The sequence below is a fragment of the Bactrocera dorsalis genome, chromosome 3 (genome assembly GCF_023373825.1).
Source record: "Bactrocera dorsalis isolate Fly_Bdor chromosome 3, ASM2337382v1, whole genome shotgun sequence".
NCBI lineage: Eukaryota > Metazoa > Arthropoda > Insecta > Diptera > Tephritidae > Bactrocera > Bactrocera dorsalis.
In genome coordinates, this window is record NC_064305.1 from 6,732,165 (window position 1) to 6,759,712 (window position 27,548).

General features: G+C 36.0%; 3 protein-coding genes across 4 annotated transcripts in view; all 3 read left to right on the forward strand.

The window, feature by feature from the left end:
• Positions 1-1,328: 1,328 nt before the first annotated feature.
• Positions 1,329-1,716, forward strand: LOC109579675 (uncharacterized). The gene has a single exon (XM_019991065.3). The coding sequence runs from the start codon at positions 1,427-1,429 to the stop codon at positions 1,595-1,597; it is 171 nt and encodes a 56-aa protein (XP_019846624.2). The 5' UTR covers positions 1,329-1,426; the 3' UTR covers positions 1,598-1,716.
• Positions 1,717-1,855: 139 nt separating this feature from the next.
• LOC105228481 (pickpocket protein 28) lies at positions 1,856-10,535 on the forward strand. Of its 2 annotated transcripts, XM_049452925.1 has the most exons (8): positions 1,856-4,919; positions 4,991-5,191; positions 6,292-6,415; positions 6,635-6,783; positions 6,863-7,070; positions 7,310-7,898; positions 7,992-8,151; positions 8,251-8,476. In XM_049452925.1, exons 1-8 carry the CDS (start codon positions 4,789-4,791, stop codon positions 8,291-8,293), a joined length of 1,605 nt encoding a protein of 534 aa, XP_049308882.1. In that variant the 5' UTR covers positions 1,856-4,788; the 3' UTR covers positions 8,294-8,476. The 2 variants fall into 2 exon arrangements, with proteins under 2 accessions (XP_049308882.1, XP_049308883.1); XM_049452926.1 differs by lacking the exons at positions 7,992-8,151; positions 8,251-8,476 and adding an exon at positions 10,469-10,535.
• LOC105226811 (uncharacterized) overlaps positions 10,534-27,548 on the forward strand; it is an 84,618-nt gene continuing 67,603 nt past the window's right edge. The window contains exon 1 of the mRNA XM_049452927.1: positions 10,534-10,665. The gene's annotated coding sequence lies outside the window, so the exon portion shown is untranslated. The remainder of the gene's footprint in view (positions 10,666-27,548) is intronic.

The following is a 27,548-nucleotide window of genomic DNA, read 5'->3' on the forward strand; positions in this document are numbered from 1 at the left end:
GTTTATTATTTTTTATAATTTGTTTTCAAATTTTTTATAATTTGTTTTTATTTTTTTTATAACTGATTTTTTATTTTTTGTTTAATTTTATGTTTTTAAATTTTTTTTTCATAACTATTGTTATTTTTATTTTGCATTTTATTTGTTTATAAATTTTATATATTTATAAATTTTTGTTTTTATTTTTTTTTTAGATTTTTTTTAGATTTTTTTTAAATAAAAAATAATTGTTTGTTCATATTTTTTAAAAGAAAGCATTTTATATTTTTTTAATGTTTTAAATTTTTTTTATAGCGCTTTGAAATCAATATATTCGGTATTTCAATTTAATTCCTACTACGTGTTATATTTTTTTCTCTTAATGATATCATGACTTTTCTAGTTATAACTAAAGATATAATTTTATAAAGTTTATATTATTGTATATATATATACTGTATGTATTTAAAAGGAAATGACTGGATTTTATTCCTTTTTTTGTTTTTTTTTATTTTAATTTTTTTATTTTTTATTTTAATTTTATTATTATTTTTTTAATTTAATTATTTTGTTTTATGTTTTGTTTTTAGGTGTTCGTTATATTGATAAAATGTTAATGTAAACCGTTGAATTTTTTTAGAAAGTATTAAGAAAATAGTCGTTTAAGAAATCAATTCCAACGTTATTCATAATTATGTGCTATATGATATGGAAATACATTATACATACATATATTTATAAATATAATTTTTCGCACTTTTCTTATTCTAATTATAATTATTATTAATATATAAAAAAGTAAATTCTGTCCATCAAAATTGATGAATAATAATGGCTCAGCGCCACCTAGTGAGCGGAAGGATGATTATAGTAAAAAAATCCAAGCAATAAAGGGTATGTACCCGTCATGGATCCTTGGTGAATATATTTATGTAAATACCACACCGTTTTGGCTACAGTGAACCGACAATCTTGGGACTGATCGTGTTTGTCGTTAGATAATACTTTTAATATTTACCAACTGCTATTTCCTAACAAATTTTAATTTTTTTTAATTTCTCATTTTAATTTCCTCGCATATTTGCCAACTAATGTCTTGATTCGTCCGAGTCAAGACGTAACCAGAGTAAACAAACATATTTGCTAACGTAACATAAAGAGAAAAAATGCAACAAATGCCATTTTGCAAATATTGACAACTTATCTTGTCTTTCGAAGCATCTGTATCAATAAAATGTTCGACGCAAATAGTTTTATATACTCACTTATTGTATGGCCCTGTTTCGATCTAACTAGTCTCGCAAAATCATACCCATCTCGGGGTATAAATATCAGTAATATTTTCATAGACATTCTCAGTACTTAACAGGCTATTGCAACCAGCAGTCTAAATTGACAGTATTCGGTATTTAGGCGACGTTAAAAGTTTATAAAAAAACAATCAAACATGCAGTCATCTATGTTGCTTGTTTCGCTATTGCTGATCTCCACTTTGCTACTGGTCAGCGTTCCGTCTGCAGAATCGACGCTAATTTTATTGCTTTGTGCCCTACGTTCACCGTTATGTCCATTCACCACAACCACAACCACAACTGCTGCTCCTGCATCGGGCTCGTAAGCTAAGTGTGGCCAAAAGTTAACGATACAACGATACTAAACAGGACATGGTTTTAAAGAAGTACTTCTCTGTCTTTTAATGGATTTGGATAAATAAAAAAATTATTGCAAATTAGAAAAGTCTTTATTTGTGGGATTGTCACGATTGTCGGAAGTAATGTGGGTTGGAGAGTGGCTGCTATACAACTGGTGTTGGAAAGTACGAGTTCTAACATCAATAAAAAATACGTTTTTCATGAAATTATTCTTCGAAATCTGTCACTTACCAGCTTTTCTAGTATTTAGGCAGGCGCTTGGTAGTTATTCACTTCTCAAGGTACTCTTTCTAAAGAAAGTACTTGTACCGCATTAAAAGTGTTAATGTGTTGTAAAATCTGCACCCAGTCTACAGACTGGTCTTATCCTGAATAGCTGTTGCTTTTTGCTAGCTTTTTGCTAGCTTTTGGCTGTTTCAGAGAGCTAAGTATCAAAATGAGAGGTTCTGCTATTTCTCCGGGTGTACTTTTGCTATAAAGAAGTTTTGACTCTTCAGAGATGATCTATAATAGATCACAATAATATAATCGAAAGTAGAAGTTTGTCTTAATATCTAAGGTAGATTAGCGTTATCTGTACGAGTATATAGTCAAACGCCCTATAATCTGTACGTCTGTAAACATCCTTGGTCTGTAAAACAACTACATTAGTTTTTTAAAATTGCGCTAAACATTTCTTATTTGGTTTACCATGTGATACAAGTTTTTAAACAAAAAACACTTGATATTAACCCTTATACAATGACGCCAAAATACTGATATCACTTTGGTCGAGCTTCTTCAATTTGTGATGTGAAGTGCTGTTGCGGTACCAGGAAAACAAATTTCTTAAGGCGTTATATCCACTTGTATGTTATAAAAACCACATTTTTCTTAAAAAATTTTTAAAATGTATCGAAGGAGGTCGTGTGAAAAATTCAAATCGTTCGGTTTTGAAGAACGGGCCTCACGGACTCTGAGAACAGTGCTTCGTGAAAAACTCGTTTAAAGTTTTGGGAGTCGATTACATTACATTTTGGAAAGTATTAGACTGTTCGATTTCAAATTTTCGGAGAATCTTCTCAAATAAAAATACATCCGATATATATTGGATATATATACAGTGGCGGACAAAAGTCTACATACACCTCCTATTTCCATTGATATGAGAGTACAAAAAGTTTTTAGAAAAATGTATTAATACAGTTTTATTCTAATATTTATTATAATAACAATTAACTAAAAAAATTCATTATTTAACATAAAACAACAAATTTATGGAAGAAAAACTCAAAAATTGCTTTGACAAAAGTCTACATACAGTTCAAATCTCATACTTTGTACATTGTAATATTAACAGTAAGGTAACGTTAGCCTTTTTCTTTTATTTCAATATGTTTATTGTTTGATATTTATTGAATTTAGTTGTGGTTTAAACATTCCAATAGCTATAATAACTCCGCGAAATGAAATATCAATTGATGTAAAAAATTTGGTGATAAAAGAAAGAAAAGAAAAAAAATCATGTGGTGAAATTTCTAAAATTTTAAACTTGAGTCGAGCAACAGTACAGACAATTCTAAAAAACTTTAAAAATAATGGTTCCAACGAAAATAAACCGCGCAGTGGACGCCCAAAAAAACAATCTCGTAGAGACGTCAGCCTGATTCTCAACGAAGTAGACCAAAATCCAAAAGTAAATGCTCCAAATATAGCCGAACGCATAGTAAGTGCGTCACGAATGAGTATCCAACCAAGAACAATAAAAAAAAACTCTAAACGATAACGGATTCCACAGTAGTACACCACGGAAGAAACCGTTTATTTCTGAAAAAATCGGAAACTTCGTTTAAAGTTCGCCAAAAAACACAAAGAAAAGGAAATGGATTTTTGGAAAAAAGTTTCATTTACAGATGATTCTAAATTCACCCTTTTTGGTAGTGAAGAAAGGGCTAAAATTTGAAGGAAAACTAACGCCACGCTTGAACCGAAGAACGTAGTATCAATTGTGAAGCTCGGTGGCGGCAGCGTAATGGTTTGGGGAGCTGTTGCGGCCTCTGGAGTTAGAAATTCGGACTTTATTGAAGGTGAAATGGACGGTTATAAGTAGAAGTCTCTGTTGGAACATAATTTGAAGCCTTTGGTGGATAATTTAGAACTCGGTTCCAGTCGGATATTTCAACAAGATAACGATCCGATGCATGCGGCGCAAATTGTTAAGGACTGGTTGCTTTATTATACTCCAAGGCAATTAAATACACCACTTCAAAGTCTAAATATGAATATTATTGAACATGTCTAGGAGATTTTGGAGCGTAGAATTAGAAAGCACCAAGTTTCTAGCTCTGCTATACTCTAAGAGCGCATATTGGGACCTTGGAACAGCATTACATCTGCAGCGTTGACAAATTTAGCAGAATCAATGCCACGGTGTCTTCAAGCAGTTATAGATGCCAATGGGGACCCAACTAAATACTAAAACGTCTTAATAACTAGCATTTTGTAAAGTTTTTCGCACTGAACTAAGCTATTTTTGTACTGTATGTAGACTTTTGTCAACACAATATTTGAGTTTTTATTCCATAAATTTGTAGTTTTATATTAATTAACGGATTTTTTAAGTTTGTTGTTATTAGAAAGAAGATTAGAATAAAACTGTATCAACACATTTTTCTAAAAAGTTTTTGCACTCTCACATCGAAGAAAACAGGGGGTGTATGTAGACTTTTGTCCGCCACTGTATATACGAGTATTTTTTATTGGAATACGCTATTGGATCTAAGTAATTGCTTTTATCAGTTATCTACCACTGCTCGAAGGCTTCTGATTTGTTAGACCCGACTGCTTTTGATGCATGTAATGAGCCGAACACACGATTTATCGAACATTAGTCACGCACACAAATTACTCGGTTAGTGACCGTCGCCAAATTAAATATCACTTTGCATAGGTCAAAAACGAAGAATAACTCATTACCTAAGTGTTTAATTACATCAACGACGACGTTCCGTCGGCCGTCCCACATTGTAAATGAGTATCCTCGTGGTAATGTCATATGTCTGCAGCACATTTGCCCACACAACCAGCCTATTAATCTGTGTATTTATACGACTGCCTTCGATAAATTAGTTAATTTGATTAAGAACATTCGTCACGCAAGCAAAACTTTCGGAGTTAAATGGCAAATACTCAAGAAACCAAAAAAATTGTGAAAACTTATTGCAGAGGCAATGTGAAGAAGTTTCTTAAGGAGACCACATTGCATGGCTTGAAATATCTGGCTGATGATAGCATCACCATTTGGGAGAAGTAAGTGTTTGATTTTGATGAAATGAAACGAAAACTATATATTTATTTTGATTTTCGGTTCTTCTTCACAGGTCCTTCTTTTTGTGCGCCTTTCTTGCGGCCATCATAGTAACGGCCAATCTAATTGCGAATGTGTATGCCAAATGGATTAGCACACCCGTAATTATTGGCATAAGTCCACATCCCACGTCCATATTGAGTACACCATTTCCAGCTATAACTGTTTGTAATATGAATCAGGTGATGGCGAGTCGTGTGGCGAATTATACAACGTAAGTAGATACGATTAAAATCATGCGACACTAAAAAATATTTCAAATTGGAGTAGTGAAGACCCATATTTTGACGCTGTCGAGAACTTGGAAATATTGAAGCGTCAGATCTTCGAAGATTAAGATCACTCCCACAGCATTTTTTCTTACCAACCTTTCTAAAATTCTAAAGAAGAAGATATCATTATTGGCGTAGACACCTCTTATGCGGTTATATCCGAGTTTATAACAACGCACCAGCCGTTCTTCTTCGTTCGGGGGTGATGAGTGACTTATAGAGTTTGGTCTTTGTTTGTCGAGGACTTTACTTCTCAATTGCCTACTCAGTCTGTTGCTAGATAAAATTATCTACGACTTCGAAGTTATGACTGTTCACAGTGACGTGGGAGCCAAGTCGCGAGTGCGACGACTGTTTTTTTCATGACAGAAGATATTTCGTCTTGCCCTTGTTCACCATCAGATCCATTTGCTTCGTTTCCTTATTCAGTCTGGAGAAAGTAGAACTAACAGCTGCACAGTCTTATAGAATATTGCATCTTCTCAATTCTTCCGTACAACTCGAAGTAGATTAAAGAAGTCGCATTATAGGGAGTCGCCTTGTCTGAAATCTCGTTTTGTATCGAACGGCTTGGAGAGTTCCTTCCCGATTCTGACGAAGCTTTTGATATTGCTGAACGTCAGTTTACACATCCGTATTTGTTCTGCGGGGATCTTCTTTTTATTGGGAATGTTTTTTACGTGGCGGGTCCCTAACTCAGCACACAACGCTGGGAAGCGATGTTTCGCCTTCTTACTATGTATATCTCTTCAAACGAATGTTTTTGGCTACCCAGAGAATACTTGAACTAAGACCGTAAGTCGTGAGCTGCTTGAGTCATATGTAAAAGAATCGTTTCTGGCCAGTCCCAAGTGAATGGCGCTCAGAGAACTTTCCTCAATTGTATGAACTTCGACACATAACTCCATCCTTCTTATTTGGTTACAGTTAACAATAACAATTTAATCAAAAGACTTCGTTTTACTTTAATTTAAGATCTCAACGGAGCTGAGCAGTGCTATGAAGAGTCTTACTTTATGTTTGTATTTCCATTTTTTTACAGTGATTCCAGCGAGGGTGTCTTGTTAAAACTACTATGCAATATGGGATCAATAATAGATGAAGAATTAATGGAGTCACCAAATTTTAAGTCTAACAATTTGACATTTTCAACATTTTTACATGAGGTGAGCTTAATATTACTCAGAAATTAGATGATAATATATAATTCAATAATGATCGAGCTTACGAATTGCGAATACTTGATTGGTAAATAATAGATTTGAGGTATGCCTTAAATAAATATAATTCCGAGGAAATATTTGGAAAAAAATTCACCGATTTTACAGTACTCCCCATACTTTCTCATTATCAGCTCATTAATTTTACTTTTCATAATTTTCCAGCACGCACAACCATGCTCCCGTATGCTACTCTCTTGTTCGATTGGTTCCTCTGTACAAAACTGTTCAGATCTATTTCATGAAATTATGACCGACGAGGGTCTTTGCTGCGTTTTCAACGTTTTACATCCTGATTTTCTATTCAAGGGCAAGTAAGTGGTTTTTAAATGCCGTCAAAGGTTATCTTATGAATATTTTTATATATTTTTCACTCTCTTTCCATCATTGCAGCACCAACAAAATAATTAGCGACTATGAACGTGCCGATAATGTTATACCAATCGATTGGAATCCGGAAAGTGGTTATCCCAAAATTTTACCAAAAAATTACTATCCACGTGCAGCATCTGGAACGGGTGTCTCAATGGGTCTAACGCTGATATTAGATGCCGAAATAGATAATTATTATTGCTCAACAACCAATGGACCTGGTTTTAAGGTGAGTCAGTAGCAATAATATTTATATTAAATACAATTTCTTAAAGGTTTGTAAAATACTTTGGTTTTATTTTTGTATTTGTCTCTTTTTCGCACACTCGCTCTCTCTCCTTCTATCTCTCTCTTTATTTTTATACATCGCTCTCTTGTTTTATTATTATTTTTCCATATCTCTTTCTATTTTTGTTGCTTTCTCTCTCTCTCTTTCTCTCTCTATTCCTTTTCATTCCTCTAATCCAGATCGGCATGCACAATGCAATCGAAGCGACCACAATCAGAGAGACCGCGCTCATTTTGCCTTTAGGTTTCGAGACTCGTTTGCGTATCGATGTTATTAGTACCGAAGCCACCGCCACCGTACGCAATTTACGCAGTAATGATCGCCAGTGCCTTTTTAATGGCGAGGAGAATTTACTCTATTTCGCACATTATTCGCGACGCAATTGCGAGAGTGAATGCCAAGTGAAATATATCTATGAACAATGCAAGTGTGTACCGTTCAATTTACCGTTGCTTTTTGAAAATGCAACTATATGCAATGTGCAACAAACAAATTGCACCAGCTTAGCCGAAAATAAGTGGATGAAGGGTGACGGTGGCAGTAGTTGTCGTAAGTGCTGTTTACCCGCTTGCTTTGATTTGAGCTATAAAGCCGATGCTACTTCGACACCTTTACGTGCTTACAACTATCTGACCCCACCAAGTATACTAAAGAATATGTCAATGGAATATATTAACAAGAATGTTGCGGTGGTGCATTTCTTCTATCGCGAATCTGTATTCCATGGTGATCTGAAAAATGTCTATGTCGGCTTTACAGAGTTTCTATGTGAGTATTTTTGCGCTCTTTTATTATTTTATTGAAATCTAAAAGGCTTCCTAAAAAAAATCATGACTATTATTATTCATTTTTCGACCAAAGCTAATACTGGCGGCATTATGGGCTTGTTTATGGGATTTAGTTTCATATCTGTTGCCGAAGTAATTTATTTTGCTTTCATGCGTCCCATATTCGAGTTGATTTTGCCGTTGAGAAGGAAAAGAATGATCCAACGCAGAGCTAACTCAATGTTGGGTTTGAGGTAAAGTTGTTAGTGGCTTGTGTGATTACTAATTAAGTTTGGGAAGATGCTATCAAATTTGAAACTCTCTTAAATTTGTTTGTTTCTTGCTACAAGCAGACCGCATTTTCAACCGTATCATCGATTTCTGAGAGCTAACTAAATGACGGTGAGAACAGTGTGACTCTTATTCGATTACATGAATGCCTATGCAGTTGATGGGTTCGCCATAATATTAGAATAAAATAAAATAAAAATAAATTATATTTCACGAATAAAGTTGAAAATCCAAGCTCCTCATTTGCTCAGTTGTTTTAGAATTGTGATTATTTTTTATGCTGATTGTCAAAATAACATTGAGGGTTATGAAAAATATATGTAGGCCAATCTCAGACTTATCCGTTATGCGCACTAAATTTCAACAAGATCGGCCAAGACGTTTCGGAGCAGTTTGGCAACAAACACCGTGACACAAGAATGTATCACCAGGCACCATGTCTTTTTGGAGAGCCGGGAAGAGGTCGCTGAAGAAGACCGGAAGAATGAGCAAATTCAAAGTGAAAACGATGCTCATTGCCTTTTTTGACATCAAGGGATCGTCCACCATGAATTTGTTCTTTCTGGAAAAACCGTCAACACCAAGTTTTACGTGGAAATCCTGAAGAGACTCAAACGAAGGGTCAATCGGGTTCGACAAGACATCGCAGTCGATTGAAAGTTGCATCACGATAACGCCTCGGCTCATACTGCCTTTCTTGTGAACAGCTACCTAACCAAGGCCGGCATCTCAATGCTTCCGCAGCTGCCCTACAGCCCAGATGTGACTCCCCCGGATTTTGTGTTCTTGTCTGAAAAGGCCGAAATCGGTTCACACCTACCACTTATTCTTAATAGCTGCTATCTCTCGTTTTTTCAATGTTTGGTTAGCAACCAGTTAATTTCTGGTTAACTACCCCAATACTCCTACTTTCTTTAAGGTAATTGAGAAAACTTCGATAAGCAATGTTTACTCTCTTAAGACCGTTTTTCCAATATCTGGTTACCAACCAGTTAATCTCTGGTTAACTACCCCAATACTCTTACTTTCTTTAAGGTAATTGAGAAAACAGCGTTTAGCGTATTTCTACCATGAAAACGCCGCCCATAAATTAATTAGTCTTCGGAATCGGATCAAGAAAGCTCATAAGTCAACCATGTGCTCACTAAAAAAGAGCGCAGAGACTCCGATAAGCAACTAGCAGAGGCATAAGCATACATTTATATATGTATGTAGTACATATTTTGAGCAATGTAATATCGAAGATTTATGTATGTGTGTTTGTATGTATAGAAATATGTGCATATGTATGTGTGACTGTAATTTGAATTTATTTCACCTTTTGCTCGCAACTCAGCACACCAAATGAAGCGGGCAAAATAATGTGTGGGCATTTTAGGTTCAGGCGGAATACTGCTATTAACCATTGGCAAAAAAATTAAAGAAACAAAGCACAAAACAAAACGAAAAGGAACCAAAATAAAGCCAAATAAATTCCCAAAAATATATTATGCACACATCATTTGCATCGCAAGTTTGGTTAGTTAAGACGATATGTAATTGCTAAAGCGCAAAGTATTTCAAGCATGAAAGCATAAATCTGAGCCGAGAAAAACCAAAGTCGACCAACTGATTGAGTCCAACGGTGCGGTGGAAATAAATAACAAATGGCTAGTATTACGGTTGTGGGTGTGGGTGAGTTGAACCTTTATCAGAATTTAATAAGATACGCAAGAGTGGAGATTTGGTTGCGCTTTTGGATAATTTAAGTGCTCCTACTTAGTGTGCTCGTGTCCATATGTATATAGATACATTCATACATACTTCGATTTAATCCTGAATATATAATATAATGTACTTTATTTTTAGTTAAGTAGACACTGTTCGCAAGCTTAAATAGTGAATCAAATACAATTTTAAGAATTTGGAGCTTTGGAAATATTTATAGAATATAAGTTAGTGGTGGCTCACAAGGCAGACCAGATTAACGTAATTTAACACAATTTCTACTTTCGACATTTTTTTATGAATTGTGCCTTAATGGAACCCAAATTTTTTTATTTCCACAATTTTGGCTCTATGTTTGGTTACGTAACCTTAATTTTTTATTAATTTCGAAAATTTTCAATTACTGTGTTTTTGATTACATACAGTCTAGTTAATGTTTTTTCTTATTAATTCTTTAATTAATTATACATAGTTTTTGTTACTTAACCTAATTTTTTTATTTCGAAAATTTATTCATTATTTTATATGTATATTAATATATATTTATATATATGTATATTCTTTTTTTTTAAGGTTAATACTTGCAAAAACATATGTAAAGATCTCTTTATTTCGATGTTATGACACAAAAAGTTTTGAATGTGTTGCCAATAGAAGTAACAGGTGCTGGAATGGTGTAAAAATATAATAATTGTTATGGCATCGGACGTATTTAGATTGACCAGCACAACAGCAGTTCAAAAACACAACATTTCTATATCTACTCGCTGGTAAGTACTCCAATTTTATAGCTATATATTCAGTTAGAAATATTTTCTTACCCACCATAAGCATATATTTTTGAGTTCGGTTATAATATATAGTTAAAGCTATACTAAAGACGGCAAAAGTGAGGTTTTCTGCTTCCCTGATTCCATATATATATAATTTTTTTAATATAAATGATACTATTTTAAGATAAAATATTTTTTTCCGAAAAATTAATGATGAAAAATACAGAAACTGGTTTTCGATCGGTCAGTTTGTTAGTTAGTTATATGCTCTAACAGTCCGATCTCAACAATTTACAATGGGAGTCATTGCTTTCAAAATGTAAAGAAAGTGGTCATTGATCTCGGTAAGATGTAAATAGAAGGGTCATTGACTCATAAAATGTAAACAAAAGGTTCACTGACCCCAAAAGGACAAAAGTTTGCTGACTGCGCTAAATGTAAACAAAGGTTGTAGACTTGGCTAGATGTAAAAAAGGTTCAATAACCTCATAAAATGTAAACAAAGCGGTCATTGACCTTCTAAAGTAAACAAAATTGTCACTGACCCCAAATGTAAACAAATTTATTGACTCGGCTAAATGTAAACAAAGGTTGTGGTCAATGACATCATAAAATGTAAATGTCATTGACCCCACAAAATGTAAACAAAAGGCTCACTGACAATGTACACAAAGTTTGTTGACTTGGATAAATGTAAACAAAAGGATTAATGACCTCATAAAATATAAACAAAGGGGTCATTGACCTGGGTAATTTGTAAACAAAAGGGTCCTTGACTTCATATAATGGAAACAAAGAGCGGCCAGCTTCCGAGTGATCACTTCATGGCTCTTTAATCATATCACATCGTGATGCGACAGTCACCTAAGCACTGGCCAGGCGCGGTGCTATCTTTCACTCATAGCGTCAGTTGGCAGCCAGCTTCCTGTGAGGTCACTTCATGCCTTTTAAATCCCATCATATTGAGGTGCAATGGTCACCTAAGCACTGAAGAGGCACGGCTCCTGCTTTTCTTTTATAGATTCCTTTAGGAATCCATTGTTGTTTTTGTTGTATAACGTATTTATTTATATTCCAAGCCATGTATACATTTATGATATAAATGCGATTCAGGAGGGTACAAACGTAGATCCAACTGTAGAGTTTGTCGTGAGTAAATATTTAGTTCCGATGCCAATCAATCCGGTAATCAGTACAATAGCTTGAATTATATTTTTTTACTCTCGATCTTTCGTACATGGTTCGACAGCCCAGCAACACTTTGAGACTCTAATTTTTTAGAGTTAGCTCTCATAATAGTGGTTCTCTCACCCGAGTCATTTCGTCAGCTCGCATTGGCTGTGATCTCTACATAATACGTACTACCTAACCTGCCTCTCTCACTTAGCAAACCACACTCTATGCGCGCCACAAAACTTATTCGATAAAAATTTCAAAAAAACATTAACCGTTATACACTTTCATTATAAATTATAAATTTTACAAATTATTATATCTCTTACGTTCACACTTATTAAGGCCTTTAACTAATTTCGCTTATTTTCAAATACTTAAATACAAAAAGCCAAAAAATCAACGAAAAGTTGCGACTAAAGTGTGCCACATAAGTGTGTCTTCTCTCGAATAAAGTAGGCACACTTAAGTACAACAATGTAAACTTTTCATCCACAGCTGCTTCAAGGTTCCATAGGTATCTGCCAAACCGAAAAATTTCGCACAAATACTCACAACGACGACTGCAAACTTGGTTGTGTGAAGCGAAAAATTATTAGAAAAGTTATGAAGGCGTAGAGCTTGCTGGCTCGCTGACGTGGTGGCTCGATGGCACACCGACTGGCGAGGGAGCTGGCAACGACACGACAACAAAGTGGGCTCAATAAAGCGTCTGCATATAAAATACACCCACATTCACACACACACACAGAGCTACAGCTCTGTGTTGGTATAATGCAATGCAAAAGTTCAGCACTTGAGCTATTAATAATGAAACAATAAGAAAATTCAAAGCAGCTGAGTGTCGACCTGTCGACTAACGGTATTGGCAATGGGAACAGTGCTGGTGTACTGGGTTTGGTATGGGCGCGAGTGGAAGTTGACGGCGTTGCAGGAGATATCAAGTATAAACGAATGTATGTGTGTATGTAAATGTATATACATATATGTGTATGCGTGTGCGTGAAATTTGAGCTAAAACGAAGCTTCAAAAAGGTGTTGAAAATTTAATTATAAAACCTGAAGACATACGGGTCACAGACGCGCAAGCTCTTACTTTCAACACGGGCACACAGAAACGCACACACACTGATATGTATTTTCCATATGCCATGCATTAAAATAAATGCATACTTGTATGTGTGTCTGCAGACAGAAAGTGTTAGCAATCTTCAAAGATGATGATGATATATGCAGGTTGGTTTTCCCTATATACGGACATAAGTATGTGTGTATGTCTATGTATGTCTACATATAGTTTTATTTATGTATACTTACATACACATTTGTATGTATTTAATCACAAAACTAATTAACTTGTAAATTAACTTGCATTGCTACAAACACAAACACCAACAACAGCAGCAACACAAGTAATAACAACAAAAGCACAATATCGTCTCCGAAGTTTCTGCCTTTCTGTACTGTACCATCGTGCACTGCATCCTTATATAAATAGTTAATTTTTTATGCATGATTTTACCATGCAGACATTAACATACATTTGCTGCTAGTATAACTGCCAGCATATGTGCATAGCCTCTAATGTATGTACAATACATATGCAGACGTAAGTTTGTATGTGTGTCTATAAGTCAGCTTTGCCACTTGGAGAATTCAATTTGGTTTTGAGTCTTATTAGGGCAATCGAAACCGCAGGCGCACTTAAGAAGCACCGATATGAAAGCCAATAAGATTGTGGACAGACATATAGTGTCGTACAAAAAAAAGGAATAAAAAAAAAACTTTGTAAAAAATATATTAAGGAGGATAGACTAGCATTTTAGGGAGCTTTTGAAGTGTCGTAAAGAAGGCTCTCTGAAAATTTCCAGTAGAACCTGAAAAATCGTGACTATCGTTTTGAAAAACAAAGTTTGGTTAAATATATTCCTATATATCCGATATAATAACAGATATAATAACCGATATAATACCTACATATATCTCCTAAAATAATTTGAATTTTGAAAAATCCAGAAGAATTTTTCGGTCCAGTAGAACCTGAAAAATCGTGACTATCGTTTTGAAAAACAAAGTTTGGAGAAATACCTTTTTATATATCCGATATAATACCTATATACATATGTATATCTCCGAAAATAGTTTGAATTTTTAAAATGCCTCTTGTAAATATATTTTTAAATAGTAAAACTTTGAAAATATGTAGTACATTTACAAAAATTTGATTTTTTTACTTCTACACTAGAACACTCCTTTAACGTTTTTTAAGCTTCTCAAAGTTGATGCGTATATCCTTCCTAAAAGCTTTCTTGTTTTCTTGAGACAATCGCGACAAACGCTCGGGGATGCATTTTAAAAATCAGCCATATGCCGTATAAAAACATTCATGCAACTAAGTCCTTACATTTTTGGACCTCTCTCGTACACTGCTGTCAGTGGTCAAAGCTTCGAGTATACTTAAATCAACCTTATAGTCAATTCTATGACTGAATATTTGACATTATCTGGTACAGAAGTGTATGCTTGAAAGTCGCTGGTCAGAACAGTAGGCATCGTATGCCCTCAAATTGTTTGAAGAAGTCTTTTACGAGACAAAACTATAATAATATTTATCTAGCAAGTGAAACGTTTTTTAAGGTGAAATTTAAGTTGTGAAATTAAAAATAAAATCGATTGTTTCTCTCGTATTTCGATAGGATATACTAAGATTTGAAATCGATATAGTTATCGATATAGTTTGGAAGTGGCAGCCTACTAAAATGTAACCGCTCCCTTCAATCAGCTCCATTTTTGAAAACGGTTTTCTCAAAACAGCACACATTTCAATTTTTTTCTACATGCTTTGTATATAGTTTTCCACACAATGATTTACCAGGCCAAAAACGACGAAAATTTAAAAAAATTCAAAAAAATAGTTTTTTCGTCAAAAATTCTTAACAAACTTATAAATATACCTATGAAATGTGAAAACATCTGATATAGCAGTTATTTTTTTCAATTTCCGAAAATCGTCTTATTTCATTCTGTCAAACTGGGTCTGCCCTTTAAAATTGTCTAGATTATGTTATGCGTCAATGCTGTCTTCTAGGTCGTTAAAGGGGTTTTACACTTTGCTAAGTGGAGTATATCGTTAAAAGTGGTTTTAGTCTTTGCTAATTGAAGTTATGATAAGGTTTGGAAACATCTGAATAAAAAAGCATTTTAATAAAATACATAATGTTCTCACTTCGCAAACAATTAATCGAGTCTGATAATGGTATTTTAGATAACTGTTGTGGACATTTATTTATTACAATTTCTGAAGAGTCAGTATGAAAGCTTTGGTAGTTTATCTAGTCTAGTAGATCTGCGTAGCAAGAACTTGATTTATGTGCTTATATGCACATAGTACAACAACAACTACAACATTATACTTTAAAAATCTTTAAAATTAAAAATCGAAAAATTTTCGGGATCCCGGAACTACCAATCCCGAAATTTCGAGATTGGAAGTCCGGAATCTGCGTAATACTTGATTTATTTGCTAACAGCATCAGTCTTCAAAAATTTAATTAACATTTAATTCGTCGGGATCCCGAAATTTCGGGATTAATAGTCCAAAATCTGTACATAATACAACAACAATAACAATATCATACTTCAAAAATTTAATCCCGAATTTTCAAATCTCGAAATTTCGGGATTTTCAAAATGTTTGAACGCCTTAATGGCACTACCACTATACGTATATACATACATATGTACATATATCTGCACTATATACGCACACGAGCACATTTGCGCCTTTTAATAAACACGACAACACTTCCGCTGACGTCCTCATTACATCTTCGTGGCTTGGCAAATATTAAGTTTTCCGTTTTATTGCACATCATTATAATTTATGCACACATATTAGCCTAATATATGCAAATTGCGATTAATGGCATTAATTTGACACCATATCAAATGCAACGTCAAGTGACTTTCGGAATATAGTGTTTTGTATGAGCAAAACGGCACAAATGAAGGCTCGTCAATGAAATTAGTAGAAGCATTTGATTAGGCTTAGTTTTAGCCACGAGGCGTGAATTTCATAAAATTTAATTACAATGACTTCAAAGGGTTCTCACCCACTTTATTATTAAATTATTATTGGGGTAAGGTTTGTTTGCGTGAGTGTAGAGATCTTGACAGTTATAATTAGTCAGGTCATCCTATTATTTTCGCGTCGCACGTGGAAAAGGCATAAAAGAATACTACCTGGCTAAGGGTTATCAGTGTTCATAACGAATCGTATGGGCCTTTGTGATATAGTCTTTGATATTCTAGGAATTTGACAACCATAAACAAACTCCAAAACATTCACCAGCAGAAGATTTTACAGTCGGAGCCCAAATAGCTTACGTAGACCCGTCGTCAGAACGTTAATCCAGCAAGTCTGTGTTACCGATGCTTCCCGGATTCATCGTGACTCATACATAATTTGTAATGGGTGGGCATCCCGCATACGAAAGGTTTGAGAGGACGGACCTAGTGATAGATAAGTGCAACCATTCTTAGTATTACACTTACATTCATATGTGAATTTGCGAGACAATTTTGTACTCTACAAGTACATTATGGGCATGATGTTATTTCTTATCAGAGGGTGTATGAACTAAGTTATGTTTTGACGAATAGAGGTTCCTTCCTATAAGAAGGAAGGTATGCTCATATCAGCACAACCAAAAGGGCAGGTAGAAGAGCTGCCCTTGGTATTTCGGGCTTAATTAGCTGCTGTGCCATTTTGATGACGAAAAGGGTAAACCAAAAGAGTAAACTTCTTAAGGAGGTTGAAAATTACGCTCGGCAGTAAGATTGAATAGAGTAAGTTCACGGTGGAAGCCATTGGATCAGGCGTCGCGTACCAAACTTTCCATACCAATGGGACGATTACCGAGTATTTCCCCAGCAGAAGTCTTTGCTTTAGTCGGCGTGTGGAGATAAACCGCTAACACAACTATCGCAATGAAAGTATCGCCATACACAGCGAGAGTCAAGCGGCTTTTAAGGCGATCTCAGCTTACCAGATTAAATCGCTATTATTGCATAAGTGTATAGTACTACTGAATACCCAATCAATTCACAACCAAGCGCACCTCATCTCTTTGTCTGGTCATACGGAAATCAACTGGCTGACGAGCTTGTCCGCTGCCCAGCTGTCTCCATGGCGGAAGAACCGGAACGTTCCGTTATAAAGAAGCGGCTCCGCAATTAGAAGTGGTTGGGCAAGGAAAGTTATGCAAGAATTGATAATGGGTGGTTACAACCTCACTAGGTTTAAAAGTGTACTCAACTTCCTCAGGAATAAATTCCAGCTACTTGTGGCATTTTACACTCGGCACTGTAGGCTCAAGAGACACCTATTCAACATTGGTGTAGCCTCTTGTATTAACTTCCGATTCTTCGAAAACTCCCGAGTACCTGTTAGTAGACTGCACTGAAGTCTGTAAACACAGCATAAATATCCTTGGTTCTATGTATCGGAATACGGATCATATCGCCTCAATTGCACTAATTAGAATACTGAAATGAATATCAGTGTGCTAGGTCTATGGGATTCGTTGTGACACAGGGATGGAACAATAGACCTTATGTCGCGAGGCATACCTCAATTTATTTCTATTCTATTCTATTTTATTCTAGGACTCTCATATAGCTTATGCTGATGTTGTTGATATAGGCTCATAAAACATTCCTGAAGTTTGGAGAAATGCATCTGAGTTCACAGCGCTTGGTGGGATAAAAAAGCAATTACAATTAAGAATATCAAAAACAACGTATGTGGCAGAGCATATCGTCGCAATGGGTGGGTGGATTAAGAGTCGCCAGCTTCAAAGTCTGTTTAAAGTCTGTCTAGAAGTAGGTGCAAATGGATTAGGGCTTAGGATCATGTTCTTATTTTGTTGGAAAGAGTTTATTCCAAATATTGCTAACAACATACCCATGGGTGATAGCATTGGAAGTTGGATATAGCTTCTTAGTTGGAAAGCTACGATTATACTCGATCAAATAGATTAGGAATTTGGTTCTAAGCTCAGAATTATGTTACTTATACTTTGTCGCGGTTGTTGGTTTCGGCCATCTGTTTCGGTCATAAAATTTTTTAAGTGGATTAATTTCCGAATGTCGCTAACGGGATTTCTGAACAGTTGATTAAGCAATTTTTACTACTCAAATTGATCATCAACGAATTTCGCGCCTTGAAGTCACTCACGCAGCCATTATATGCGCAGTATTCTAGAAAACGTTGCAGTGTCACTTGATTAACCATAAAACGAAATTAGTTTGTGAAACTGCCATGCCCAGCTAATTTTTCTCTAATCTCTACACATTTCTTGAGCTTCATAAAGTGTAATATCTGCAAAAGTGCGTATAAAAAATAATATTAATTTCCGGTAAATAGTTCGTAAAATGCGAATATGTTGTTTGTCTGTATGTCTAGTGCCATATGCATTCACCTAAGTTCATATACAGCGAGTGCAGAGCGCCATATTCACCAGCAAAATAGCACATGTCTCTGGCGAACGTTTAAGCGTCTCATCTTCATAAATGGAAAAACTTTTTTATTTGATTTCATTTCATTACACTTTCTCACCCAGTTCAGCTCACCCGAAGTCGCTGTGCATTTGCATAATGACTGTGCGACTGACACGCCGCCAAGCAGACAGGCAGGCAGGCAGCCAGACTGACAGGCAGTTCTGCTGACAGCCGCTCGTACGCACGCACTCGCCCGCATTTAAACGCTTAACCGTCCGACCGTCAATAGCTCATAGCTCAATGCAGACTGCATTTGCATTTCTGCATATGAATGAACTAACCAACTGTCTGCTTGAACCGATGGCATCTGTCAAGCGTGCCATTTGAACCATAGTGGACCAGCGCATCCACATACCTAGAAATATATTGTATGTATGCACATACAGCAAGCACATGACTGCCAGGTCGCAGGTTTCAGCAGCACAAATAGTAAAAAAATATCATTTCACTTTGTGGTATTTATTTATTTTATATTTAAACAAATAAAAGAAAATGAAGAATAAACGACGGTGTCTGAGTGTGCGCCCTTTGTTTAATGCACCAACGATGGCAAGCAACGCCGGAAGGCCTTTCTTGAATAAATGTTGATTAAACTAGCCAAGCTGAGGGCCACTTTTATGCTGAAATAAAGATTATTGGCACTTTGGTTGGCGAGATTAAAAGGAAATGCGGGCTTCTTACGGCAACGTATGGCGGCGAGTGATAGGTTGTAGATAGGATAGCTTCATAGTAAAATTAAATGCGGGTGGAAAGGGTGCCCGGATATTGGACTGGAATTTTGTGATAGTTAAACTGCAAGAGTATTGATACTGCTATGAAGAGTTAGATACATATATATATATATATATATAAATATATAATGTTCATGCCCGATTTTCTTTACATTTTCTTGAGCTCAGTTGGTTTCGGTAGCAATCAAAATCCGATTTATGTAAATATCGATCTTCGGACATGGCACAATAAGTGGAACCATATAACCTCCGCTTTATTTGGACAGAAGGTTCTAGATCACATTATAAAAGGGCGGATGGCGCAGGAGCATGCGACTCACCGGCGAAACTTACAACATCTATACAAACGGCTCAAAAATTGCAAATCTAGGAGGCGATTGATGATTCGGAGCTGGATCTCAGAACACGCTTCAAGCTTCCGGAATACTGCAGTAACTGCCAGGTGAAAGTCTTTGAAAAAAGCGGCTGAGATAGCTAATAAATCAGGGAACGACATAAAGAATATCAATATAGCCACGGGATTTTTCTTCTTTAATGGTGTAGATTTTGTTTACGCGGATATAGCCGAGTTAAAAACAGCGCGTCAGTCGTTTCTGTTTTTCGCAATTGGGTGCTAATACGAGATACCAAGTGCAGCCAAGTCCTTCGCCACCTGAGGTGGAGAGCTGGATAGGTCTAACAGGCGAATCGGGTCGAGATGGAATGCCCTAAGTACATGTATGGTCGCCAAGATTATGTGCAAGAGCCGCGTAGGAAAACTCGCATGCTTTCTATTCGCACAGTCTCGAAAGGACTGCTGGACAGTTGTTGACCTCTTGACAGGTCACAACCTACTGGCATAATGTTTGAGTCGGATGTGCATAAATAATGACGATACATTCCGAAAGTGCCGAGAAGTAGGCTTGAGATAAATGCTGGAACATCTCCTAAGCCTCTGTCCAGCACTATCTAGAAATCGTTCTTAATATCTAGGAGCTACGAAGTATCAGACTTAGATATCAAATCGCTCTTACAGTTTGCAAAACGTATTGACATCCTATATGACGAATACGCTCATTCCCACGACAGTCGGGTCTCCGTAACCGGAACGGACCCGGATTTTTATCCGTCCAAAGACTGTCAACTGGGCAGACTTTTTCCGCTACAACAACGAACAGTTCACCTAGAAGTAAGAAACCTGAGAACTTCCATCTGGCATTACTAGGGATCAGTAGAACTTGAGTACATAAAAAGCAAATATATACATATAACCGTGTCTTAACTGAAACTATAACGTGATTACAGTTGCTAGGAACCCTGAGGCTCACTATGGTTTTCTAAATAAAACTTTGATTTTCCTTGTCAACTCCTTGTTCCAACCATTAAAGCAGCTGACATTTCACAGCTGTGTTCTTTTGAGTTGCTTTAAACAAACTAACCTACAAATACAACACCATAACTATAATACATATACATACATACAGCTGTATGTTTATATGACAAAAATGTCTTGTGTATTTGTGCTAATGCGCTCCCTAATGACAGGGCAACAATTGCTGAAGTGTTTGGAGGAGTCGTGTGTAATTAGTATTCTAAGCTGGCAACTTTCCACTTATTGTGCTCACGTTGAAGTTCTTTTGCATGGACGCACACACATACATATATAAATATGATTAAATGCAACGTTTAAGCGGAAAAATGCTGGTTTCTATACGCAAGTACATACATGCATGCGTATATGTATACATTAAGGTGTCAGTTTTTTACTAAGTTGATTTTTTATTTTGCAAAAAAAATTAAAAAAAAATATTTAATACAACTCTTTATTTTCGATTTAACGCTGTATACATTATTTTACTTTTCTCCATATATGTATTTAACATAGGAATTTTTGTTCTTTTGCATTAATCTTTTTATCTCCAAAAGAAGTAACCCCACACTGTAAAAAAGGGTTATGCTAATACAAAAACTTGCGCCCTACAAAAAAGTATTTGTTGGTTTTTTTCAATAAACACATTCCTTTAAAAGTTATAAGCAGTTAAAGTTATGCGTTAAATGTACTGGCTTCATATAGTACACCATGTGGTATGAGCAACAGATAGTTTGTAAGACACTTGTGTGAATGCTCAGTACATTTGCTGCATAACTTTTAACTGCGTATAACTTTCAAGGAATTTATGAATTACGAAGAAAACCAACAGGACCTTTTTTGTAGAGCGGTACATTTTGTATTCGAATATATTATTTTTAAAGGTTTAGCTTTACCTGCTTAAAGGGTTATATACAGATGTACATTTAAAATGCCGAAAAAAAGCGAATTTTCCAGCATTTTTTCTGAGAAAACTTTTAAATTTATTGACCCAAAAATTTATACACATATTATGGTATCTTTTAACTGTATTTTAAGACTTACTATTAGTAAAAATATTTATTTGGAAAGAAACTACAGCTGATCTCTGGGACCTCCTCTCAAAAATGATGCTTTGCGTTGATCACTATGTCTCTGAACTGGATCCTCTGAAATTAAAAACACAGATTTCGTTAAAGTAATGTTAAATCTAGTAATTATTTGGATGAAGAAGCAAAATAAATTGTTTTGACAAAATAGCGGTTTCTAAAAAGAGTCGATTATAGGTTAAAATTTCGTGCTTAAATTGTTCATAGCAAAAAATTTTTATCGGTGAGATTCCAAGCACTCTGAAACGCCTTTTCAAATTTGTGTGTAACTTCGAAAATATTCACCGGAGCGATATGAAATTTTCTGTGTGTATTCTTAAATATATGGACATTAAGAAAATAAAATAAAAAAACGATTTTTTTTTTTTAAATTCGAACTGTATATAGCCACTTAATACAGTATATTTAAAAATCCCAAGCTATACACAGAGAAAAAGGAACATGATTTAGGCACTGTTTAAACTGAAAAGAAAGCGTTTGTTTACTATGGATAGTTTTAGTTCTTTTACGGCAAAAAATGAAAAATAAATTTGGGCACCCGAACGAGAGACCCTAATGTGCATATATACGTCTTCTGTTTATACGCGTGTGAAGAATTTCATATTTTCTCATTTCCTTTAACTTCACAAAGGCGCTGGTTAGTACCATAGTCTTGAATGCACACCAATACAAGCAAATAAACAACTATATCTTAGTTAACAGTTACATTTGCACACAGTTACATGCATTGCAAGGTTTATTGCACGTGCATAATGATGACGGCTTTAAATGTCTGTATATTAAACAATGCAAAATGCTTGATTTCTTTCATTTTCTCCACATAATATCCTGTGCGGTGCTTGGCTTATGCGTGCAGCAAATAATCGCCACAAGTTTCAATGGTGTCTGAGCACTCGTACCACCACTACTTTAAAATGCTGGGTATTTCCTACCATACCTGTGTTTGTGCGCTCATATGTATGCATTTAAAAATTGTCCATGGCCGCAAAAAATCAGCACAGCTGCTGTATACATATGTATACAATGTAAATCACCATATCGCCAAAGACAGTGAATTCTAATCTGTTTAAAAGCTGCTTTTACGTCTAAATTGTGTCATGCTTGCTATTGCTATTTCTACCGCTATTAAATATAGGCCACACTTTGCTATTCCGTTATTAATTTTTGAAAAAAAAGTGTTGCCTACATTTAGGGTTATTGTAAGAATTTTATCGAAGTCACACACCTATTTAAGTGAAAGCAAATTTGTTCATGCGATTCACTTGGGGACAGAAAAGAAAGTTTGTGTGATTTCAGATCGATATATACAGACGGTCATACAGACAACGGCTGCTGTGTTTAACGTGGGTACCTGCTGACGACAGCCTACCTCACGCCGCTTAAAAGCACAGCGTATTAAATCAATGCGTTGATCAGTGCCCTGAAAATGCCAGGAAGAGTGGAATGAACACACTAATCACCTTGGTAGGGTTCGAGGCCCATCTAAAACCTCTGTCGTACTTTGGGTCCGGTACCCGGTTGCAATACAACTACACATTCAACTTATAAAGTGCCAGTTCTTCTCGAATTAGAGTTTTAACCACAATCATCACGATACTCCCCGTGCGGCCAGTCCGTATGAGCAGGTTGCAGCGAACTTCTTGAGCTCCTGCTCTCCGTGTTACACGCATTCAGTCTCCGGTCAGACTTCGAAGCCGTAACTATTATGTACCAGTTTCAGCTTCCATACTGCTCTGTACTGTTGATCAGGGGTTGGACCCCATATGCACATTACACGAACTCACCATTCACACAAGAAGCTAACCCTAATTCTCAGCTAAACGCCTTGGCAGCCTAAACAATTCCGACTAGTGGAGAACACACCGCTAACATCTAAACGTCCATCAGTGCGGTTAATCCCTATACTATCCAGATCACTAATGTTCGAGTACATTGGGTATTCTGCAATTATATGCACCCTGTCCTCTACCCCCACCCCAAAAAAACAACTCGAACTATCAGATAGGTCCCTTCGATGCAAAAATGCATTCAAAGGCTCATGCCCCGTAAGCAGAAAACCCAGACTACCAGAAAAAATATGAAGTCTGGGTTACCCTCAACAAACCCAACGTCCTGAATGTCACCAGAAATCCAGTCATTCCCAGCAATGACACATTTAAGCTTCTTCTTAACCTGAATGCAACAGCACGCTGTGTGACAATCAGGTCAACAGGTGGTGCACCTATGCCAAGGACATACTTGTTGACGTTCGCTCTAACAACATACTGAACCCCGCTTCAGGAGCTAGAAGCCGTTTCACCATAATTCTTTTCAACACTTTCCCAAATACTGGAAAGAATGATGCCACGATAAGAACTAGGATCGCTCTTGATCCTATCAGAGGAGTTCAGGAGGAGAATAACCCTAGCACTTTTCCACTCGCGTGGAAAGTACCTCTCCCAGACGCACTTATTATAAATGGCCTCCAGGTATTCCGTAATGAACTTCCACAAGCCTTTGCACAACTCTCCACTCAAACCATCAAGACCTGGGACCGTTTATGCTTAACCAGGCCAAAGGCGTAGGTTAATACTATATACTTTTAGAGTCTCCGACATTTCCTACCTACATTACAAACTTTGTGGCAAACTTAAAATACCTTCTTCAGGGTATTAAAAAATAATTTGCTGTGTGTTGAGAGTAGGGAGCGCACACAGGTGGTCTGGCGGCTATTATTTATTATGTACTAAACTCTAATATAATCAGCTTTAGTATGCCACTCAGCTTTGAATCTCTTAAGTTGAACTTCTTCAAGTTCATCCAAGGATATTTGTTTTACCGTTTGACCCCCGTCCCGCGCACATAATAACAGCCAACATGAGTACCCTACACTTGTACCCTTTTGTGGAGTAGCAAGCACTTTCCACTGTGGCAAGCTGACCCAATTATTAGTAACGCTCATGCATTGCAAATAGAAAAGAATCTACTATCCCTACGCATTCCCCGGCGCCGCCAGAGGATTTCATGAAATGAATGGTAGCCCTGAACTTAGCTAGCGCAGCAGTAAAATAAATAGTTGTAATAAATAGGAAAATATAGCGCGGGTTTACCTGCCACTGAATTCCGTCATTCTCCAATGGGACCATATATGTATTTGTGTAATTTTATAAGTGACTATGGCACTGCATATGTAATCACATCTCCAGCTGCAATCGTAAAATGAAAATAAAAAACACACACACTCACCTACATACACGTTCTTGTCGTGCGTTTAAATTAAATTGCCAATGCGTTTACCTAAAACTGTTCCCAGTATTCTCTATTTGCTGTTGGTATTGTTGTTGCTGGTGTTGTGGTTGTATACAGTTGCACATTCGCCTACAAGCGTAAGCTCACGCTGGCGTATGAGTAACTGCATTGAAAGCTTAATTTATGGCTTTTCTGGAGCGTAAGGGTTACCCAAGCAAATTACCGTTATGTGCGATAAGAGCGGCTAGAAAGAGATGGAAAAAGGAAGGTATGCGCTAGTGAATGTGCGTATGAGTGAGAAAGCAAGTGAGAGCGAGCGAGAGTGACAGTGACTGAGTGCAAGCGAGTGTTTTTTGAAAAATTGGTAAATGTCGAAGGGCGCAACAATAACAACAAGTTGAAAGAAAAATGCAAAAAACAATAATAAAGCGCAACAACAATGGGCACAGAAGGAACACCGCTAACCAAAGGTTAAATTGGCAGGTGGCGCTAAGCTGCACACACACATACCTAAGCGCAAGCACCAATGATTGAAAAATGTGTGCATATGTGTGTGCGCTTGTCACTGCTTGTGCATTTGGCCGAATTGTGTTAGATAGTAGCAGAAGCGGCGCTAGAGCGCGCTGGCTGCCGCGCTGCGGTTGAAATTTGTTGTTTATATATGTGTGTATGTGTGGGCCACAAGTGAAACACACTCTTGTGGCATAAACCAATACATTTGTATATGCAACACATACATATATAGTACATTTGCAAACGTTTTAAATATGTGACTTCCAATAATGTTGAAACAGCTTGACTTTCTTGCATTTCGCTTTGCCACCCGCTCATTGCAATTACTCAACAATAATAACAACAAATAAAAATTACAAAAACAATAACAAATACCGTTAAATTCAGCTGCACAAAGGCTAAAATACCCTTCACACTTGCATTTCTTATAGCATAAAGGGAAAGAAAAATTAAATTGATTAGGCTATAGTTGCTCGATCTGAACTATTTCTTCGGAGATTGAAGAATTGTCTCGAAAAATAAACCATGCCAAATTTCCTTAAGATATCTCGTAAAATAAAAAAGTTTTCCATACAAGGACTTAATTTAGAACGCACAATTTGTATGGCAACTATATGCTATAGACATCCGATCTATACAATTTCTTCGGAGATTGTGACCTAGCCTTGAAAAATAATATATACCAAATTTCTTAAAGATATCTTGTAAAATAAAAAAGTTTTCCATACAAGGACTTGATTTCGATCGATCAATTTGTATGGCAACTATAAGCTATAGTGGTCCGATTCAAATAATATCATCGGAGATTGTGACCTAGCCTTGAAAAATAATATGTACCAATTTTCGTGAAGATATCTTGCAAAATAAAAAAAAGTTGTTCATACAAGGACTTGATTCAGATTGATCAATTTATATGCTACATTGATCCGATATCATCCCTTTTGACAAGTGAGAAATTTCTTTGGAGGTACATATAATATATATATATACAATAAGTACATGTGCAAAATTTCAGACCGGTATCTCAAAAAGAGAGACTAGTTCGCAACGGTCTTACATGTCAAACTTAATATACCCTGTTTAGGGTATAAAAAAGAGAAAGTAAGAAAGGAAAAGGTCACATTTTTCCAATACGCTCGTACTTATGAAATTTGCAATTGACACCCGCTATAATAGCATATCGAATTGTCGGCTCTCATCGTCTTCACCAAAAGCTTTAGTAATTTACAGTTATAATGCTGCTACGCTGACAACAAATTTCACACACACACGTGTGCATTTATGTATATGTATACCAAACGATAATTTAAATATTCATGATGAGTCAATGGTATTTCAACATGCGCTTTAGTGGCGAATCGTTTGGCTTTTAACTGTTGTCAGCACATTATTTTACATCTTTATTAGTGAGCGATTATGCATACATACATATATAGGTTTGTGTGTTTGTATATGCATCGATGACACTTTAATGCTTGGAATTTTGTAATTGCGACTCTGTAAAGTTCAGCATGACAGGGGCTCTCAGCCGCTTAACTATGCCGTTAAGTGAATAAAGCACAAAGCGAAGAACGGCATAAATTATGCTCAAGTTCTGAGCGATAAAAAAGCGCTATCATTAATGTTGTTTTGATTGCTTAGAGGCTTTTAGTTGCGCCAAAGTTGTGAAAAAATGATTGACATTCAATTGGATTTATTTCGACTTCCTGGATTTTAAAATAAGAATGAGTAATGATAGAAGACAAATTAATTTTTTTACAATGGGAAATATGCGCTTTCCTGGTGGGGGAAACATAATTAATAGCGGGGTCAAAATGTTCGGAGAGTGGTAGAAATGAAGCAAAGTGAATGATTTTGTAATTTGTTTGCGGAGAATAGTAAAAATTGTAGCGGAGGGATGGGATGGAAGTAACACAGAAACTTTTGGCAGTAGAAAAGGACAAATATTACAAAGTAAAACGTTATTGTTTTATATTTATGGTTTTATATTTTAAATAATACAAAAATAATATCCTTCATAGTTGCATTCCTTATAGTATTGAAGTGCATAAAATGATCTCTATCTTGCTTTTGATCGGTCAGCTCGTTTAGCCGCTATATGCTATAGTAGTCCGATCTGAACAATCTCTTCAGAGATTGCAGCGTTGCTTTGAACAAAATTATATGCCAAATCTCGTGGAGACAGCTTGTCAAATAAAAAAGTTTCCCATTCATCGACTCGAGTTAGATCGTTCAGTT